At 37.9% G+C, this 22,407-nt stretch overlaps 1 protein-coding gene across 1 annotated transcript in view; it reads right to left on the bottom strand.

Annotated features, from left to right (window-relative positions):
* Window positions 1-22,207, bottom strand: part of LOC124961663 (formin-2-like) — a 214,503-nt gene extending 192,296 nt beyond the window's left edge. Inside the window, 1 exon segment of the mRNA XM_047520536.1 lies at window positions 20,382-22,207. Coding sequence (XP_047376492.1) covers window positions 20,382-21,957 — 1,576 coding nt within the window. The 5' untranslated portion in view covers window positions 21,958-22,207.
* Window positions 22,208-22,407: the final 200 nt, after the last annotated feature.

Raw genomic sequence — 22,407 nt, 5'->3', positions numbered from 1 at the left:
ATCTCCAACATTTCCTCCACTATGGTGTCAATGAAGTTTATTGTTGAAGCATTATGAGCTGTTTGGGATGGTTTCTTCCCTTGCTTTTCCATTGCTTTTTCTTTTAATATACTTCTTTTAAGTGAAGGATTACTTTGTGAGCTTCCATAAGGTCCCTGGTTTGCAAGAATATTCAGATAATGATATTTTAAGTCAATGTGTGACCTCTGCTGATCCCAATATCAGCAACACTTTAAGAGTTTGGACATTAAGCAGATGTCCATCAGTTTTGGGCTGTGGCTCTCTCCTGAGCTGCAGGAGAAGTCAATTCCCTAGCTATTCTGAATCTCCTACCAGCAGCTTCTAGTTTGTCCTCTCAGGGCCTACAGTTGATTCCTCAGGTGTGCAATGTTGTGATCTGGCTGTTTCCATTGTGTGCAGAAGTTCAGAATGTAGGCTCTGGAGTGTCCCTGTGATTGCTGTGGGTCACTGTGTACCTGCTCCACTCTTTGGGATCGTTTTCACAGTAATGATCCTAGCAGCTGTTTGTAAGCATAAGAATGCTTGTGGGTTTTCCATGGGCAGTCTGTGGTGCAGAAGTATTCCCCCAGCTGATACCACTCTCTGAGGTATTGTAGTGAAGGGTGTCAGGTGGTTCAGCTATACTCTAGTTTTCACTGCCCCAGGTTGCATTGATTTCCTCTGTTAACTAAGTTTGATGCAAGGTCCCACAAGTATCCAAACAATGCCCTGTCACTTGCTAGTTGTGATCATGGTTCACCTTGTGCACCTGTTAACACTGGGATCAGCCCCTTCCTGCTGCACAGACTCATAATTTCCCATCTGTCTCTGTCATTGGATATTCAGGCAGCTTCCCTCTGATATGGCCCCATAATCCCAGGGACTATCTCTCGGCTTCAAACTGTGCTTCCCCACAGTGTAAGTGGTTGTGCCTAGTAAATCTGCTTTCCTTTGGGGCCAAGGCTGCTTCATTGTTGTCTCTGTCTGAGTCCAGCAAGCAAGAGGAGGCTGCAGAGGGCTTCCCACGCTTGCCTGGATTGCAGAGCCTGAGGAAGGCTTAGGTGCACTTCCCTGCCCAGGTCCCCACCAGCTTGTTTGTTCCCCTTGGTTTCAGTGAGAGGGAGAGAGAGGGATTTCAGTGATTTTTTTTTTTTTTTTGAATAGTAGTGGTCCTTCTAGAAGTTCTTTCTGGCCCATTCTTAAGGGGTGCCACTGCAGGGGACTTCCCTCTGATTTAATTTGCAGCTTTCTGGGCATGGGAAGATGCCATGCTGATTTAAGTGAATGACTGATCAGCTGGGGGCTTCATAAGATGATTGTGGACTCCCAGGCTCAGTATTCTTTTCCTGATTTAAGTTGTTTGCACTCCTTTGAGGGCCTTTCTATTACCATCAAGTTTTAAATTTTGTCTGTCTGTCCAACTGTTTTTAGGTGGGTGAACTTAAAAGAATGTCCACTCTTCTCACCCTCTGTTGCTCCTTCCCCCTTCTCATCCACAGGTTTGGTTCAGGATTAGGGAACTCTTGAGTTTGTTTTCTTCTCTGGTAACCACTCTTCCAGTCTCTCCAGATCTCATGCTATGTAATATCAAGTCTTAGAACACTTATTTTACTTTTCCTTTGCTGCCTTCTGTGTTGTGAGGAAATCGGGACTCACTGCCTAGCTTGCTTCCACCATCTTCCATTCACTATTCTAAGTTTACAGGGAAGAATACATACAAGGTACATAATGATGAACTAAGTCAATTTTGAAAAAATGAGTACATCTCTGGGAGTAGTAAACAGATGTTTTGCAAAGTTATATTTATAAGACTCATACGGTACTGGCTTAAAACAGAAAGATACACATAAAAGGAAGACAGAGAAACCGCAGAAACACATTAATCTATATACAGTTATGACATAAAAGTGGCAATAAAAATCACTGAGCAAAAGACTATTCAGACTGTGCATGGCAGTGCACACCTGACCTGGCAACAGAAGTGTGCTTTTAGAGCCTGGGACTTTAGATCATAGAGGTGGTGGCTGCTTCTTTGATACCCTGGTCCTACCTTATGGCTTTGTGAATAATATCTAAAAAGATTTTAGAACCCTGTTATTCAAGTTTTCCAAGATTCTGTAAACCAAGTCACACCCTATAGTAAAGCTCTTCCTGTTAAAAGGATTTGGAGTAGATTCACTTCTTTGTAATCTCAACATATAGAATTGGTTTTAAATAGCAAATAATTTCCTCTGATATTTATCCTTTTTAAATTTTGTAGTATGGTTGGTTGAACAGAAATATTTTCATATAATCAGATACATTTCTAAGATAGATTTTACTACTTAAATGCCTTCATATGGTATTCTTCTTCTACTCAACACTTACTAATTAGATGTTGCATTCCCCCTAGATTTCATATATATTCCATCTTAATATCTGAATTCCAGATGCAAATTTCATATTATAAAATCTTTATCTAAGATATAGTTTGTACTGTTTTCCTCTCATTTAAAAAATTGTTACTCCTAAATCACAAAAAAAATCTTCCTTCTATAATCTTCTATTTACTTTATCACTTTGCCCTTTACATTTAAGCTTTTGAACTAGAGTTCTCTTTAGTGTATGATTGTAATGTAGAAATCTAGTTTTATTTTTCTCCATATAGAAAACCAAATTAATGGACTTTGTATTTTTTTTTTTTTTTGATACAGCGGATTGAACCCAAGGACCTTTTGCCACTGAGCTTCATCTCCAACCCTTATTTTTCATTTTGAGATAGGTTCTAGCTAATTTGCTGAGGCTGGTCTCAAACATCTGATCCTCCTGCCTCAGGCTTCAAAGTTGCTAGGATTACAGGTGTGCACTGCCACGCACAGTCTGAATAGTCTTTTGCTCAGTGATTTTTATTGCCACTTTTATGTCATAACTGTATATAGATTAATGTGTTTCTGCGGTTTCTCTGTTTTCCTTTTATGTGTATCTTTCTGTTTTAAGCCAGTACCGTATGAGTCTTATAAATATAACTTTGCAAAACATCTGTTTACTACTCCCAGAGATGTACTCATTTTTTCAAAATTGACTTAGTTCAACATTATGTACCTTGTATGTAGTCTTCCCTGTAAGGCTTTGTGACAATCTATCAAATATCCTCAACATTAGTAACAGAAAAATATCCAGAATATACTAGGAAACCCTATAAATAATAAGAAAAATCAGGAAATACTACATAAAAATGTAAAATGATATGAACAGGCAAATTCATAAAAGGGTAAACCCAAATGGCTAAAAATATGCAAAGGTTTTCTCAAAGGCATTAGTCATCCGATAAATACATAGTAAAAAATAAAACAATGAGTGACTACTTTTCCCCATTGAACTAGTGATAATTAAATAACGGCAATTTACTGTGCCAGTAGATTATAAAGTAAAGAAGGCAATCTGAAAGTAACCGAACAAACTTAGACAAATTAAGTAAGGTCATTACTGTATGGCCAAGTAATCTTACTTCTTAATACATGTCAGAGAAATTCCCACGTAGAACTCTATGTGGGAATATTCATCAGAGTGTTTTCTGTAGTGACCTGAGAAATAAGGGAATATAGATGGTTATCAATGTGCAAACGTTTGAATAAAATCTAGGGAATGCACCCAAAGCCACCACATTGCAAAACTGCAGGGAAACATTAAGCACATGCAATAAAAGGTGAATAGTGCCCTCTGGTGCTGTACAATTCAGCAGAACTTTCACCCTTTGGAATACTACATAGCACTAAGAAGCAAAAACTAGATAGGAATTCACCCAGAAAAAATTAGTAGTATTTTTTCCAAAGCCAGTTGAGTTTTTAAAAAAATGATGTCTATGACTCGAGTATTTGTATAAACTAAACACACAAAGAAATACTATACACCTTACAAAACTACATATACTTTCAAGAATACCAAACACATAAAAGCATGTGTTCACGAGGTATGTCAGAATGGGAAATGAATACAACAGGAACAAAATGAAGAGTTCTGTAAGAACTGATGATGTGAATTTGTCATGAAATGAAGAATTGACAAAATATTTTTTTTTTTTACTGAAAATAATGTTTATGATATCTAAAACTACCAAAAGATTATATCTGAAGAATGACTGATTAATTCATTTAGGACAAGATGAAGGGTAGTAGAGAATGAGCAATGAAGGGACATAGTACAGAGCATTAAATATTAATGTACATTCAACTACATATAATAGTTTATGACACATACATAATATGCAATATAATTATTTACATATTATTAAGTTAATCCTGATGCTGAGTCCATTTGTAGGGAACTATAAACCCAATTAAATATGTAAACAAATTGTAATCTAACTTGAGAGTTTATTCGGTGTCCCCAAGTCTTGGGCCAATCATAGGAAAGTCTTGGCCAGTCATAGCAGCTGAACGTTCAGTCAAATACAGGCTAAAAACTGCCAAAAATATGTCCAAATAAGACAAGAACAAAATTGTAACCAATCAGGTTATTTATGTATGTCATTTCCATTTTCTGGCTATAAATTCTCCCTGTCCATAGCTTTTGCAGCAGAACTCTCTGAACTGCATTTTGTCTTCAGTACTACTCAGTTCATGAGTCTTTTTTATTTTCTGCTCATAGTCTGTTAAATTATTTTAAGATTTTTCTTTTTAACAATATAATGACATACAACATACTGCATATATTAAAATATTTAATTTATACATATATATTTAAATAATTTCATGAGTGAGACCACGGGTTCAACATCCTTATATCCTACATCCTCATATAAACTGCCAGGATACTCTCCAAACATTTAACCAAAATAGCACTGCAAGGACAGTATGATATAATTGGTTTGTACAATATCTTTGTAGCTATAAAATGTAACACCATCCAGAGAGCTGCTATAACTTAGCTTCTCCAAGCAGGCAAGTATTGGTCTATAGGAAAAAGAAGGGCCAATTATCTACAAGTATGTAGGTTTAAAAATGGATTAATAAGATTATCCCTACTATTATTCCATTTCTTCTATTAGCCTTTTAAAAGAGAAAACTTGTGCCCTTTTTAAACAATTCAGTTACTATTACAGCATTAATAAAACCGTCACTTGGGGGAACTCTGGAAATGGCAGACTAAGGCATCTCCTGCATACTAGCTTTCTCCAAGACAGTTCTGTGGCTACATGATGAGGTAGAATGACCACGGAAAAGTGCTAGAGTGCAACTCAGAAAGTTAGCAACCAGATGAAACCCAGAAATACTGGTGTTTAGAATAGTAAGAGAGTTAGTGAAAGAAATAGAGTACACAGCACTGGGCCCAGGACGGCTTGGGGATAGGAGGAGCTCCATTCTAATGAGCTAAAAGAAAGTTTCCCATTAACTTTGAGAAAGGCAGGCTCCACTTCCAAGCAAAACAAATCTGAGCAGAAAAGATACTCAAATACTAATTAGTGAGCTAGTGCAGGAGGAGATAGTCCCCACGCTGCCCGTATATTCATTTAAAGTGGGGAAGGGCTGCCAGTTTTAAAAGTGCCTCCTAGTTTAAGCTTCTGTGCAAGAGATCAGAAACCCCTGCAGTTTTCTTTCCTGTTTTTAAACTCTATCTATCTAGTTAGCTAGCTAAAATTCAACAACCACCTATGCTTTAATTCTCATCAGATCGTTAGACCCAGTGACACCCCAAGTCGATCTGGGCTCTGAAGTGAAACTGTGGCAGAGACCTACAGGAAGCTCTGGGTGGTCATAGGAGGTATAGCCACCAGCTACTCTGTGGATCTGCAGAGCAAGGTGGAAGCCTCTTTCTTTAGAAATTGACAGTCTGAACTCTAATAAGAAGCAATGCCAGTAAGGTGTAGAAGTAGGACAGGTCTGGGTTAGATGGAAAGCTGCTGCCTGCAGCATTTTATTTTTTTCTATTAACTGGATTTTTTCTTGATTTTTTTTTATGTCTTTCTCATTTGTAATCCCCTCTCTTTTTTCTTTCCTCCTCTCCACATTTCTTCTCTTTTCCCTCACTCCCTTCTTGGCTTTTTCCTATTTTCTTTTCCTTTTGATCTACATATTTTAATAGTAAGTATTGTTTGCTCTTAAAATACTGATGTTACCGGTAGTTACTCTTTCCTCTCAAAGTAGTTCTGATGATTGAACCAACCACCAAGATTATAACAAGAAGATGCATTTGTGCTGAGATACACCCCCAGTCCAGGTTACATGGTGAAAAGATAACTGCTTACTAAAAAGTAGAAGATAAATGAATCCTAACAGATGTGCAAATCTCAACATAGAATAACTGGAAAATGAAATAGGTCAACAAAATGACCTCCCAAAAGTTATCATCCTAATAAGTGAATCCATAGGAATCAAAGTAGATAAAATCTCAGGCAAAGAATTCAAAAAATTGATTGTTGAAATGACCAATAAACTCAAAAGATGATACAAACAACTGAATAAATTAAAGAAGACAATACAGAATACAAATTGGAAATCTGAATCAAGAGATTCTGAAAGAAGAACTAAACAGAGTGCTTGGCAATGAATAATACAGTAAATCAAGTAAAAAACTCAGTGGAGTCTTACCAATAGACTAGATTAAGCAGAAGACAGAATAGTGAGACTTGAAGACAAGGTGTTTGACAGTACTAAAATAAAAACAAGAATCAGAGTATATAAAAAGTCTGGAACAACATTAAGAGACCTAATTTAAGACTCAAAGGTTTGGAGAAGGAAGAAACAGATAACCTATTCAGTAAAATAATAGCAGAAAATTTCCCAAATGTTAGGAACAATATGGACATTAAGATACTGGAGCATTTCCAACCCCAAATAGACAAAATGAGGGAAGACCCTCTTCATGATGCATTACAGTTAAAAATGCCAAAACTCTAGAACAAAGAATTTCAAAGCTGTAAGAGAGAGTTCCAAGTCACTTATAACAGCAAACCAATCAGAATAACAGTAGATTTCTCAGATGGAACTCTAAAGGGTAGGACAGTTTGGAAAGATATATTCTGTACCCTGAAAGAAACTACCAACTTCAACTGCTACGTCCAGCAAAGCTATCCTTCAGAACTGAAGTAGAAATGACAACCTGAGATAAGCATAAACTAAAGGAATTCATGACCACTATGGCATTATTTCGAAAGACAATCAAACAAATAAAAACACTGAAAATAAAACAAAAAGACAGAAATACATACCTATGTATAATAACACTGAATGTACATTGTTTTAATTCTTCAATTAAAAGATATAAACTGGCAGACTGGACTAAAAAACAAAACCCAACTCTGTTGTCTTCAGGAAACACACATCACTGACAAAGACATTCACAGATTGGAAGCAATAGGATGGAGAACAATATTCCATGACAACTGAATCTGAAAGCAAAAAGGAGGGGCTGCTGTCATATCTGACAAAGATGTCTTCAAGCCAAAATTAATCAGAAGAGACAAGGAGGTCACTGCATATTGGTAAAGGGAACAATCCAACAAGAGGATACAACAATTGTAAATATTTATGCCCCAATCTTTGGTGCACCTGAATTCATAAACAAACATTAGAGCTGGGCACTGTGGCCCACACCTGTAATCCCAGCAGCTCAGGAGGCTGAGACGGGTGGATGGCAAGTTCAAAGCCAGCCTCAGCAAAAATGAGGCACTAAGCAACTCAGCGAGACCCTGTCTCTAAATAAAATTTAAAAAATAGGCCTGGGGATGTAGCTCAGTGGTTGAGTGCCCCGAGTTCAATCCCCAGGACCAAAGAAGAAAAAAATATGCATATAAACAAACATTACGGCTGGGTGAGGTGGCACACACCTGTAAGCCTAGCTACTTGGGAGGCTGAGGCAGAAAGATTGCAAGTTTGAGGTCAAACAGAGCAACTTAGTGAGACCCTGTCTTAAAATAAATTCTTATAAAGGGGATCTGGGGATGTAGCTCAGCGCTTGCCTAACATATGTGAGCCCCAGGTTTAACCTCTCATACTGCCCAAAATAAGAACAACAAAAAAATTACTTGACATAAAGGGATAGCTAGTGCCCAATAAAATAATAGTGGGTGATTTCAATACACCACTCTCACTAATAGTCATCCAGACATAAACATAAAGATATTACAGTGTTAAGCTACTCCTTAGATCAAATAGACAAAACATATCTATAGAATATTTTATCCAACAGATAAATATGATTTCTTCTCAGCTGCTCAAGGAACTCTCTCCAAATACATCATATATTGCACTACAAAGCAAATTTTAACAAATAAAATAATGAAATAATTTCTTGTATCTTATTAGATCATAAGTGAATTTAGAAATTAATATCAAGAAAAACTACAGATACTGTACAAACACATGGAGATTGAATAACACACTATTGAATGATGAGTGGGTTATCAGAGAAATCAGGGGAGAAGTTAAAAATTATTAGAATCAAATGAGAAGAGAAACACCAACATACCAGAATCTATGGGATACAATGAAGGCAGCTCTAAGAGGGAAGTTTACAGTTATGAATGCCTACATAAAAAGGAGAGCAATCCCAAATATAACCTAATGATGCACCTCGATCTCTTAATAAAACAAGAAAGTCAATCCCAAAATCAGTAGAAGGAAAGAAATAATAAAGATCAGAGCTAAAATTAATAGAGAATAAAAGAACAATACGAGGGATTGATGAAACAGAGTTGGTTCACTGTCACAATAGCAGGGATGGAACCCAGGGCATGTTAAGTAAGTTCTCTCCCACTGATCTATATCCCCAGTCCTAAAAGTTCATTCCTTGAAAAGATAAATGAGACTGATAAACTCCAAGCCAAACTAACCAAAAGAAAGAGAAAATGAAAAACAGGCATATTACAATAGATATTACTGAAATACCAAAAGATGAAAAACAGGAATATTACAATAGACATGACTGATCATCAGGGATTATCTTGAAAACACATATTCTAATAAGTTGGAAAATCCAGAAGAAATGAATTAATTAATTTTTAGATGCAGGTGATTTACCAAAATTGAACTAAGACAACCTAAACAGATCAATAGCAAGCAATGAGACTGAAATAATAAGTCTACTAACAAAGAAAAGCCCAGGAGCATTTCTTTGGGTTTAGAGTTGAACACCAAATCTTCAAAGAAGAACTAACAACAATTCTCCTCAAAATATGCTGTGAAATAGAATATAGGGATCACTTCCAAAGTCATTCTTTGAAGCCAGAATCACCCTGATACCAAAACCAGACTAAGGACACATCAAGAAAATAAAATTACAGATCAATATCCTTAATGAACATAGTCACCAAAATCCTTAATAAAAGACTTGCAAATCAAATTTCAACACACATTATAAAGATCATACATTTCAATTAAGAGATGCAAAAAGTGTGGTTCAATATTGGCATGTCAATAAATGTAATAAGGACAAAATTACATGAACATCTCAATAGATGCAGAAAAACCTTTGAAAAAACATGACACCCCTTATTGAAAAAAAAAGACCCTGAAGAAATTAGGAATAAAAGGAAATTACTTCAACATAAGTGTTATAAATGACAAACCCAAATCCAACATCATAATGAATGGGGAAAACTGAAAACATTTCCTCTAAAATCAGTAACGAGACAAGAATGTCTATTCTCATCATCCTATGCAATATAGTAATTGAAATTTTAGCAGGAGAAATTAGGAAGTGAAATACAAGGGAAATATAAAAAATAAATAAAAGAGATACAAATAGGAAAGCAAGAAGTCAAATTATTCCTATTTGTAGATGACATGATCCTATACTTAGAATACCCTAAGTTCAACCAAAAGGCTTACAGATCTGCTAAACAAATTTAGCAAAGTATCAGGAAACAAAATTAACATATAAAAATCAAAAGTTTTTCTATACACCAATAATGAATCTACTGAGGAAAAGAAACAGGAAAACAATTCCATTAAAAATAGCTTTTAAAAAATCGGAATAAAACTGAACAAGAAAGTGAAAGACCACTACCATGAAAATTATAGAACACTGAAAAAGACACTAGAAGATGAAAAGACCTACCATGTTCAAGGCAAGAGTAGGCAGAATTAATATCATTAAAAATAGCCATATTAATATACAAAGGTAATCTATAGACTCAATGCAGTGCCCAACAAAATTCCAATAACATTCTTCCTGAACTAGAAAAACACCCTAAAATTAATATGAAAGTACAAAAGACCCATAATAACCAAAACAATCTAGAGGGGAATAAAAGCAATGCTAGAGGCATCACAATATCCAATTTCAAATTATATTATAGAGCCATATAACAAAACATGGTAAAATTGAAATATCATATAATCCAGCTATACCAGTCTTCTGTATTTACTGAAAAGAGTTCAAGTCAGAATACTTCAGAGGTACAGGCTTACATGTTTACCATAGGACAATTTGCAAACACCAAGTTATAGAATCAGCCTGAGCATTCATTAACAGATGAATGGATAAAGAAAATGTGGTATATACACAATGGAATCCATCAACATTTAAAAAATATTTTTTTAAAAAAGAAGAGGTGAAAGAGTTGGAGGCATAGCTTAGTGGTTGAGCTTTTGCCCCATATGTGAGAGTCTCTGTGTTCAATCCCCAGCACCTAAGAATGAAAGAAAAAGAAGGAAAGAAAAAGAAAGAAAGAAAAGAAACAACAAGGAACCCTTCAGTCTGATATGCAAAAAGAGACCCAACCGGATAGTCTAAACATTCTTAAAGCATAATTTTGCTGCACAATAAAGGTTTAATTTTCTCAAAAATATTATTTCCTTCCTCCTGAAAAAGACTATTTTCAGCACATCACAACTCTGGCATAATTGGTAATAAAACTTCCAGTTGGTTAATGGTATGCTGAATCCTTACTAGATCATAGAAGAATAGCAGAAAATGTCCTACCCAATCAACACTTTCAAGTACATCTTTGTAAAGGAAGAAGACACTAGTTTTTCCCTCTTGTGGAGCAGGTTTCAAAAGGATAATAACTTTCTCTAGTGTGGTTAGCATCTTTTTATAGCATCCAGTAACTGTTATTTGTTCTTATAATTTTGATATTATAACTACTCTGTATTACTACCATTCTAAGTTGATTAGCATATTTTCCATATATTTATATTTTTAATACAAAAAAAGCCTTATAAAAGTTTTCAGTCACTAAAATTATACCCAGTAATATTAAGTCACAGGCAATGCTTATGAATTTCTTCCTAATGGTCCCTTAATGCTAAATTTCATTACTACTGATGATATAAAAGCAGGAACAGATACAGGAATAACATTTTTGTATTCCCTTTACCTCTTCTTTCATTACTGATAAAATTTATATAGAGAGCTAGAGATGTAGCTCAGTGGTAGAATGGCCCGCTTAACATATACGACCCCCTGGTTTCAATCCCCCCCACAAAAATAAATGACATATGCACACACAAATATGAACATATGTGTATAGATGTGTATATATGCATATATATTGGGAAGCACTATTATTGTAATATCATTACTATTTTAAAATTAAGCTCTAGAAGCAAGAATAGATGATGTTCTCTGAAAGCAAATTCTACCCAAGTGTCATTCCGCTTTCACTGATTCAACCTCACCTCAATAAAAATAATTAATTCCAACTGCCCAAAAGAGTTAGCAATTTTCAACCTTACATTTTATTAGTTTTAGTTGCCAATTTAGGAAGCCTGAGTATCCAATGTACCTATATTAATTACCACCCAAAAAAAGTTGGTGAACAAGTCAAGTATTCACTAAGACCTCAGTATATTCACAGTATCACAGTGACTGGCACACAGCAAGACACAGTATAGATATTTGTGGATGGATCGATGGAAGAGCAGATGCTGCCTGCGAGCAGACAAGGCATAAAAGAAGAGTGAAAGAATCCTACATCCAGAGATACAGAAATAGGATGTAGATAATAAGCACAGAATCAGTGAGGTGAGATGAGGAAGAAATACAAAGAGGAAATGGGAATTCAAACAGCTGTTTTCAGGTGCTAAATCAAGAGAAACAAATTATATGCTCTAAGTGGGTAAAATTGTAAGACGAAGGCAAAAAGTCAGGAAAAAGAAATGAAATGCATGTTCATAGAACAGTAAGCAGATTAGTTTAGGAAGGGAATCTTGGGAGGGAAGGCTGCAAAGTCAGGTGGTGATGGCCAGATGCTATGCAGAACATAAACACTGAGGGCGTTAGCTGCCACCTCTTCTTCCTCATCACTCCTTTAGAACGCAGCATCCTCCCCCAGTCTCACAGTCACACCCCCATCATACGCTTTCCTCATCCAAAATCCCAGAAAACCAAAATTTGCAATAAAGCAAATGCTTAAAATCACAGAAATACAAAAAAAAAAAGAAAAGAAAAAGAAAAACATGAAACATTAGCAATTTGAAAACAATACCACCACAACTAATGGCTAGAAATATTAATTTGCAACTCATATCTGAGTCAATTTATATCCTGCCAAGTTTTTGTATACAATTTTAGAGTTGTTTGGTTCAAGTTTAATTAAGAAAACAAATCAGGTTAGAAAAGGAATCAGTACCAATTAAGTGCTCCTATGTACCAAGCAAACTTGTAAGAGCTTTATATACACTATTTCATTGAATCTTAATATTATCAACGTGTAATTGCTCCTCTATCTTCATATATATAAGGAAAAACTACTTGAGAGTCAAATGGCAAAACTAGGATGCAAAAACTCTTAGAATACCAAGGTTAGAATAACTACTGCTAACATCATCCAGCATATTTTCAGCAACTTTTTACTAGAATCGGGAGGAAAAGCATGAAAAGCACCAGTTCTATTTCAAATAAGCAAGGCTTGAATCCAAATATTTAAACACACTTAAAATTAGACCAGTCAGTCCTCAGTTCATAAAGCAGTTATTAAAATTCATCACTGAAGCTATTGGGGTACTTGACTTTGATCCAAGTCACAGTCCCAAAGAACCATGAGAAAGGATATTTCAGACTAAACTAAAATAACTTAAGAACAATGCTCTCAAGCCCAGTATATGCTGTCAAATTCTATTCTGATATATGGAACCCAGTAAGGCAATACTTTAGAAAAAGGATAGAATTCCTATAATCAATCCCCTTTCCTTTTACAGTTAGATTTTCTGGCCTTTAAAAATTCAGTGTAATGACTTAACAAGTCATTGTATTCCTAGAGTGGGTCCTTCTTCTACTGATACTGAAATCAAGATAATCTTTAGAAAGGCCAACATGAGTATCACAAGATCAAAGTTCTGAAATAGAAGCTTTCAATTAATTAACTAGTCCTACAAAAGCTCAATAACCCACTTGGTTTTATTTTATAACACCGGGAACAGATTTGGTTTTTAAAGAACATATTCTAGGTGGGTCACATCATAGTTTAATACCCTTAGGCAAGGTATTTCACTTGTCTGAGCCTTGGTTTACTCATAAGAAAAATGAGTATAAGCAGTTATACTTCAAGACTGTTGAAAGGATTAGAGATAATTATGTAATGCACTAACAGAGCCCTGGCATTCAGAAGTGCAATGAATACAGCTAACATCATAATTCTAGACTTTATAAGCCAATAACAAATTGATGAGAAAAACCAAATTATGAGGAACTGGGGGACTAGGGAAGAAACTAAAGCTATCTCTAAAAATAAATAGCTAGCCACAAGGAGAGTCAAGAAACTACACAAACACAAAAACTGAGGCAACTAGCCTATACATTTAAATAGCTGTTGAGGGCATCACTAATATTTTTACAAGATGTTAAAATGATGTGCCTGAAGATGACATTAAGTCATTTAAAAAATATTAATATTTTTAATTCCATGTGTTTAAAAAAACAGATAAGCATGTAATTGACTTGGAAAGATTTTTATCAAAAGTGATTTAACAGGTTGGGGATAGAGTTCAGTGTTAGAACACTTGCCTAGCAAGAAGGAGGCCCTGGGTTTGATCCCCAGCACAAAAAAAAAAAAAAAAAAAAAAGGCAGCAAAACAAATAAAAAACGATTTAGCATCACACATTTTACATGTTAGATATTAAAACTTTAATTAACTGCAAAACTCTATTACTGGGCTGGGATTGTAGCTCAGACATAGAGCAAATGCTTAGCATGTGTGAGGCCCTGGGTTCAATTACCAACACCACAGAAAAAGAAAAAGAAGGAAAAAAGAAAAACCTCTGCTACAAGCTTCTGTTATACTTAATGTGTAAATGAACCTCTTTTTTTTCTAATGATCATTGTAAAACATGCATTTTGAACAAACTGACTATTTAAATATAATGGTCTATAATATCATCAAGTTCTTTTTTCTTTTTTCTTTTTTTTTTTCCTTTTTCCTTTTCAGTACTGGGGACTGAGTCCAGCAGGGGCACTCTACTACTAAGATACACCCCCAGCCCTTATTATTATGGTTTTTTGTTTTTGTTTTTTTTTAGATAGATTCTCATTAAGTTGCCAAGGTTGAGCTTAATCCTTTGGTTTCAGCCTCCCAAGTAACTGGAATCGCAGTTATAAGCCACCTTGCCAGGTCATTGGTTTCTTTTTCTCTTTTCTTTTCTTTCTTTCTTTTCTTTTCTTTTCTTTTTTTTTTTTTTTAACATTACAGCTATTGCTTCATTGGCAAAGCAAAACAGACAAAATCAAAATACCATAGAGAATAGACATTTTTGGTAGAATGATGTTTTTGTAGTGATCATTTTCCAGATTAAATAACAACAAAAACAACATCATCATGCTGGGCCCCTGTTTTTCTGAGGCCACACAGGTTTGCAACTAAGTGGAATATAGGTTTAAACATTCCAATTTCCTTTTTGTGCATTTTTTAAATTTTTTTATTCTATTTGTTCTAATTAGTTGTACATAACAGTAGAATGCATTTATACATTTTGATAGATCATATACAAATAGAACGAAATCTTTTTTCTGATTATACATATTACAGGATCACATCAGTTATGCAGTTATACATGTACTTGAGGTAATAATATCTGTTTCACTCTACTATCCTTCCTACCCCCATCCCCCTTCCCCTCCCTTCACTCCCCTCTACCTAATATAAATGAACTTTTCTTCCCTCCCCCCACCTTATTGTGAATTAGCTTCTGCTTATCAAAGAAAACATTCAGCCTTTGGTTTTTTAGGTTTGGCTCATTTCACTTAGCATGATATTCTCTAACTCCATCCATTTACTAGCAAATGCCAGAATTTCATTCTTCTTTAAAGCTGAGTAATATTCTTAATAGCTAAAACAAGATAATGTTTTGGTCTCCCACATTGCTAAAGGTTTTTATATCTACCTAAGAGACACAAACATGTGCCATGGAAATCCCTTTTCACTTGAATTTTCTCCCTACATTTGGAAGGAAATAAGAAGTGAGAAACATCTGTTCCTTCCAGCAGAGCTGACAACTCTCATCGTATGGTTTAAAAATAAAAGATCTTTATGGAAGGCTACAGATAAAATGATCACCTGCTTTAAAGGCAACTGGCAATTAAAAGATCCAAATACATGCACAAAGTCAAAGAACTTTTTCCCTAAGGACAATTCTAGCTGCCCAACCCCCTAGTAATTTCCAAGACACCCATAAAATAGCAGAGGATGGTAAAGAAGTAAATATAGTGGCAGATAACAAGAAAAGAGTCGACAGCTGAGAAACAGGCCTGTATCAATCTGGAATCCGTCTACCACCAGAAGAACAGTTTCAATGAAAGCTGCCTCAAGAAAATGTTATTCACTTTGGTCAACAATCACCCTTCACCCAGCCCAGGGAAGAACAGATGTTCAACTATTAAAGGAGTATGCCTTATTATCAACAGAAAAATCTCATCAGTGAAGGCCTTAGAGCCTACAACAACTTTTTAACAGTTTTTACTCTATTGTTTTACAGTGCTGAATGTCCAAACGCAAGTATTAAAGGGCAACCATACAAAAATCAGTAGACTCAGTTTCTATCTCTAGCTATGCTTCTAATGCATCAGAGTGTGACTGTGAGAAAGTTATTTCACCCTTTTTTCTATCTCCATTTCCCACCAGTCGTAAGGTTAGGTCAAACCCACTTATTTTTTTTCCCCCCTAAATAAGACTGAGCGATGATTAGTACACATAAGCCACCATACAAAAACGTATCTGCTGGTCACTGCAGCTATATCTATCATCAAATATTAAGCAGGCAATGTCCACATAAAAACAACTAACTCTTGTTTGTTATTTTTTTGGTACTGGGAATTGAACCCAGGGGCCCTCTACTACAGAGCAACATCCCCAGTCCTTTTTATTTATTTTTATTTTAATACAGGGCCCCATTAAGTGCTGAGGCTAGTCTTGAACTTGTGATCCTCCTGCCTCAGCCTCCCCAGTAGTTGGGATTATAGGTGTAGGCCATCACATTTAGCAAAAATGAACCCTTACTTTTACTCCCTATAGTTAAATAAATAAATAAATAAATAAATAAATAAAAGCCTGCCTGGAGACATCTAAAAGACCCAGGTGCTACCTAAACAGGGCTCTTTTGAGTGTCCCAAATTTCAGATTTGAAAATACAATACTAGCGCAGCAAATTAAAATGATACACAAGTTTCAAGAATATAGTTTTTTTTTAAAGAAAAATAAAAACTTCAACCTATTTTAGGTCCTATGATGTTTCAGAAGTCTCTTCAATAATCCTCTGACAATACCTCTTATTTCATTCTACCAACAAGATAAACCCCTGTATCCTTGATGTTCCCAGGATAGTGTCCTGCATATAGATAGGCAGGTAGGTAGATAGATGATAGATAGATTCCCGTGTACTATACTTTTTTTATTTTTCAATACTGGAGACGGAACCCAAGGTCTTGCCTATCTACACAAGAGCTCTAGCAATGAGCTCCCCACCCCCAGCCTTCTGTACTTTTAAGTGCCTTTTCTTCACTCAGTGAAACTTAGAAAGGCAGAACCATGATTTAATAGTCCATGTATCCGGCTGGGGATGCAGGGCACTGTTAAAGCTCTTGGTTAGTATACATGAGGCACTGGATTGAATACTTATCACTAAAACAATAAAAGCAAAAATAAAAGAAAGTCTATGTATAGTCTAGCATATTTCCTTGCACAATGTGGCTGCCCAGTATGTATGTGTGTGTGATATGTATATATGTGTGTACATGCATACACATAAACCCACACATATATACATATATACATGAATATACAGATGTATATATACATGTATATACACAGATGTGTATATATGCGTATATATATATATATCCTAAATGAATGAAGTAAATTCATTCATAGTAATGAATAGCAATCACTAATATTAATTATTGCTCTTTTTTTAGAAAATATTTTTTACTGGTTCTTTTTAGTTGTACATGACAGTAGAATCCATTTTGATATAATTATACAAGCATGGAATATATCTCAATTATGGTGAATAATTTTTGTTTTTAGAAAACTATTTAAATGAATGCTATCTAAAAAAGAAGATACATGGGGGCTGGGGTTGTGGTTCAATGGTAGAGTGCTAGTCTATCACACGTGAGACCCTGGGTTCTATCCTCACTCAGCACACATAAAAATAAAATGAAGGTATTGGGTCCACCTACAACTAAAAAAACTTAATAAAAAAAAATACATGATTTCTCATCAACATTAAATCCAAAAAATTGGGCTAGGGTGTAGCTCAAATGGTAGAATATTTGCCTAGAATGCACAAAGCCCTGGGTTTCACCCCTAACACCTGTAAAAAATAAAATAAATGAATTCAACAAGACTCCTAAAGTGCAAGAAGTAAAATCAAGAATCAATAAATGGGATGGATTCAAATTCAAAAACTTCTTCTCAGCAAAGGAAACAATCAATAACATGAAGAGAAAGTCTACAGAATGGGAAAAATATCTTTACCACATGCACCTCAGATAGAGCACTAATCTATAAGATATACAAAGAACTCAAAAAACTTAACACCAAAAACCAAATAATCCAATCAATCAATGGGCTAAGGAACTGAACAGACACTTCACAGAAGAAAAAACATATGAAAAAATGTTCAACATCTCTAGTAATTAGAGAAATGCAAATCAAAACTACTCTAAGATTTCATCTCACTCCAGTCAGACTGACAATTATCAAGAATACAAGCAATAAGTGTTGGCGAGGATGTGGGGGGAAAAGGTACATTTTGTACATTGCTGGTGGGACTGCAAATTGGTGCAACCACTATGGAAAGCAGTATGGATATTCCTCAGAAAACTTGGACCATTTGACCTAGTGATCTCATTCCTTGGCATATCCCCAAAGGACTTAGAATCAGCATCCTATAGTAACACAGCCACATCAATGTTTACAGCAGCCCAATTCACAATAGCTTAAATTGTGGAACCAACCTAAATGCCCTTCAATAGATGAATGGATAAAGAAACTATGGTGTATATATACACAATTGAATATTACTCAGCCTTAAAGAAGAATAAAATTATGATATTTGAGATAAATGGATGTAGTTGGAGAATATCATGCTAAGTGAAATTAAGCCAAACCCAAAAAACCAAAGGCCAAATATTTTCTCTGATAAGTAAATGCTGATCCATAATGGGTGTGGATAGGGAAGAATGAAGGAACTTTGGATTGTGCAGAGGGGAGTGAAGGCAGGGGAGGGGGTACAGGAATGGGAAGGACATTAACACCCTATATGCATGTATGATTACACTACCGGTTTGACTCTGCACTATGTACAGCCAGAGGAATGAGAAGTTGTGCTACATATATATACAAGGTGTTAAAATGCATTCTACTGTCACATATAACTAATTAGAACAAATTTAAAAAATAAAAGATCTATAAAAAATAAATGAATTCATTAAAATTAACTCAAGAACTTTACAATCCTTTTCCATCAAAAGTGATTTTTCATGAGAGTGTGTGTGTTGCTTTTGGTTTTGTTTCATTTTGTTTTTTTTATGATTAACCTAGTGGGTTTAAGACTATAGACATTCTTTTTCACTGAATAAAGAGAAGAGATGAAAGGAAAACACAAAAACCATGTAAAGTGAATAAAAGAAACTACTTTTGAGTTTGTAAAGGCAAAATAGAATATAGTCCATAGATGAAAATGCAAATGTAGTCAATAAAAGTAGCTACCACAAAAATAACAGCATCTACCCTATTAAGTGTAGGCTCTCCTCATTGAGAAATTTCACTAATGTTCTACAGATGACCTATTTATTAAAATAATAGAACATAAAATTTTAAAGTGAAATTTTTCTGAAATTGTTAGTCATTCAAATATTTATCACAAACCTGCCAGCACTGTCGTTCATTTTCATATTTCCCCCTACCCTTTCAATTCTAACACGATCTCATTCAGAAATTAAGAGTAGATGTTAAGTAAACAGGAAACAACCTGACACTGCCAGTGAACTCTTAAGGTAAGGTCTTGGGACCTATCAGCCTATAGAAAAGGATAAACTCATTCTGCTACTTGATTGGGTGCTTTACCACAATAAACTGATCCTTCCACTGTGCATTCCATGCCTGAGTCTATAACAAATGGCTAAGGAGGAGAGCTATCACTTGAACTGGTCTTCTGATCTTTACTACTTCCAAGTTACAACCAGTTCTGGCTGGATCAAAGAAAATTAAGAAGTTACTCCTAATACTCTTATTATATATTCATTTTCTAATAGCATGTATCAGATTTTCTTGTCTTTGCAAGCAGTAGAAGCTGTTTCACTTCACAAAATAGTCCTACCCAGATTGCTGCAAGACACTATATATATATATACACAAATATATATATAAATATATATATACACAAATATATATATAACTATATATATATTTATATATAAATATATGTAAATATAAATATATATATATAAATGTAAACATATATATATGTAAACTCAGGTGCATGGGTATGTGTATATACTAGAGCAGTCAGAGATCACCTTTGGAAAGTACCGGAATAAATGTTTTGCGCCTCCAACACTGACCCTTGATAAGGGCCATGAAAATGTTGTTCTTTTAATGCTATGGGAATGAAGAAGGAAAAAAAATGATAACAAGGCGCAAAAGGAGTTTATCTGCCTAGTGGGGTTCTGAAGGTTAGAAAACGGCAGATATATGGGAGAAATGAGTCGAACAGCCTTTCCTGAGATGACTTAGGACAGACACAACTAAATTTTTCTCTTCATTACCCTGAAAGTAAGTAAAAACCCAACAAGTATATTCGAAAATTCACTGAAGGATGAGCGGGGTTGACAAGTATTCACTAGGAAGAGACGCGCCACTATCAGTCCAGGGCCTTTCAGAGCCCAGGAGGGCGGGTGACAGGGTAAGGTCCTGATTGGCAGGCGACCTGCCACCTGGAGACCAGCAGCAAGGCGCGCTCACCTGTGAACACGTTCTGGAAGCCATCCGCAGTCCCGGGCGCTCCAGACGCCTTGGCTGCCAAAGCCGGGGAAAGGCCACCGCTACTGTTTGCAGCTGCGCGGTGCTCCAGCAGGTGCGCGGAGCCTCCGGTCCCTGGGACGCCAGCACCCAGCTCCTGGGTCCAGTCGGCTGAGCGGCTGAGGCCTCCGGCTAGGCTGCCTTCGGTCCGGTGCTTCTTGGCTGGGGCGACTGCTGAGACCAGGGCGGTTCTGGGGCCCCGGCTCAAAGAGGACTCCAGTCGCCTCTTAATCCTGGGGCTCTGGCTGGGGGACTGAGACGGAGAGTGATTGGGTGAGCTGAGCTGACGGGTGGTGGTCTTGATGTAGCAGGGGGTAATGAGTGGGTAGGGCTTGAAGCAGCGCGGGCTGGGCGCCGGGCTGCCGGGCAGGGAGGTGGCTGCTGCGGGGACACTGGGCCCTTGCGTCTCCTCCTCAGGCTCTTCACCCAGACTCTGCGTGACCTCTCCCACCTCTGCGCTCCACTCTTCCCCTGGAGAGCCTCGGGGAGCATCCTCAAAAGCATCCTCCTCCGCTTCCTCATCCGTGTCCTCAGCTTCTCTCACTGAGGCTGGGACTGCGCCCTCCTCCGGCCCGGCCTCGGAAAATGGGAAGGCTGTGGAGGAAGGCGAGTCTGCGGCTGGCGACTGGGCCGGCGGTAAGCTGGGCGCCTCCGAGGCGAGGAGGCCCTTGGGGGACGGCGGCTGCTCGGGCTCCCGGGACTTGGTGGTCTGGCTTTCAGGAAGGTCGGAGAAGGCGGACAGTGCCTGCTCTGTGTCCGGACTGCCCCGGGCCTCCCCTGCTCCTCCGCTCGGTCCCAGCAGAAAACCGTGGAGGCCCAGGAAGGCCCCGGGCTGAGGGAAGGCGGCAGCGGGGGGCGCTGCAGGCTCCTCAGAGTCCTGGAGCTGCTGCTGCTGCTGTTGCTGCTGCAGGCGAATCGCCTGCTGGATGTCTGAGAGCAAATCCTCTTGCTCCGCAGCCGAATGGAAGCTATAGATGTCCGTGTCTGAGCCCGAACTGGTCCTTTGTCCATCCTGCGCCCCTACCACAATTTCCAAATCCTCGGCGACCGCCTGGACCCCTAACCCAGCTTCGGCAGGCCTAGGACCACCAGGACGGGTAATCTCAAAAGGGTCCGCACACTCGGTATCCGACAGGCCCGTCTCATCAGCGGACAGGCTAAGGTCCGGGGTCTTGGTGACCAGGGAATGAGCGCTGTCCAGCTCCCCGGTCTGTAGGGCCTGGGAGTCCAGCACATCCTCGCGGGAGCCGCCAGAACCTTTCCCCTTGGAGAGGTTCTTCCTAATCCGCAGGTTGGAAAACACCGAGGCTCTGGAGTCGGACTTGCTCTTCTTTTTGCCGGGTTCCCCGCCGCTACCCCCTCCCCCCTTGCTGTGTTTGCCCAGCGCCTTCTTGCTCCCGCTCCCCTTCTTTGTGGCTTCCACATCCCTGGGCCCCACAGCATCTTCGGCGCCGTAGCCACCGCCTTCATGTAAGGCATCACCTGCGCTCCTCTTCAGCTTCCCATCCTGGTTCCCCATGTTGCAATCCTGCGCTGCGCTGCTGTACCTCGGGTACTCAGGCCATCTCGGCCCTCCTCAGCCCCTGGCCCGGGCCAGGGGAGTCTCCAGGACACGTCAGGCAGCTGGGCGAGCCGCTGGGAGAAGAAGCCAACAAGCACCAGGCTGGCCCCGCTGACATCTGCTGCGGCTTTGCATAATGCGCGGCAGCTCGGGTGGCTGCCTTCGCTGCGGTTGCGGCCCGGGGCCGGCTGGGCGCGAACATGCTCAGTACAGTGCGCGGCGCCCGCCAATGGCTGTGCGGGACGCAGCTTGGGTCTGGCTCCCCACCCGCTGCTGCCAGCCCCTTGGCCCCCTCTCGACTTGTCGCTGAACCCAAGCGCGAAAAACATTTCCTCTATCCTGGGAACTTTAATTTTCACGGTGCAAATAGAATGCATTGCCCCCTTTCGAATAGTTCCTCGGTTGGAA

Source organism: Sciurus carolinensis, chromosome 12 (genome assembly GCF_902686445.1).
Source record: "Sciurus carolinensis chromosome 12, mSciCar1.2, whole genome shotgun sequence".
NCBI classification, from domain to species: Eukaryota; Metazoa; Chordata; class Mammalia; order Rodentia; family Sciuridae; genus Sciurus; species Sciurus carolinensis.
Note: the sequence above shows the minus strand (reverse complement) of the source record. Positions and strands in the feature narration are given on the sequence as shown.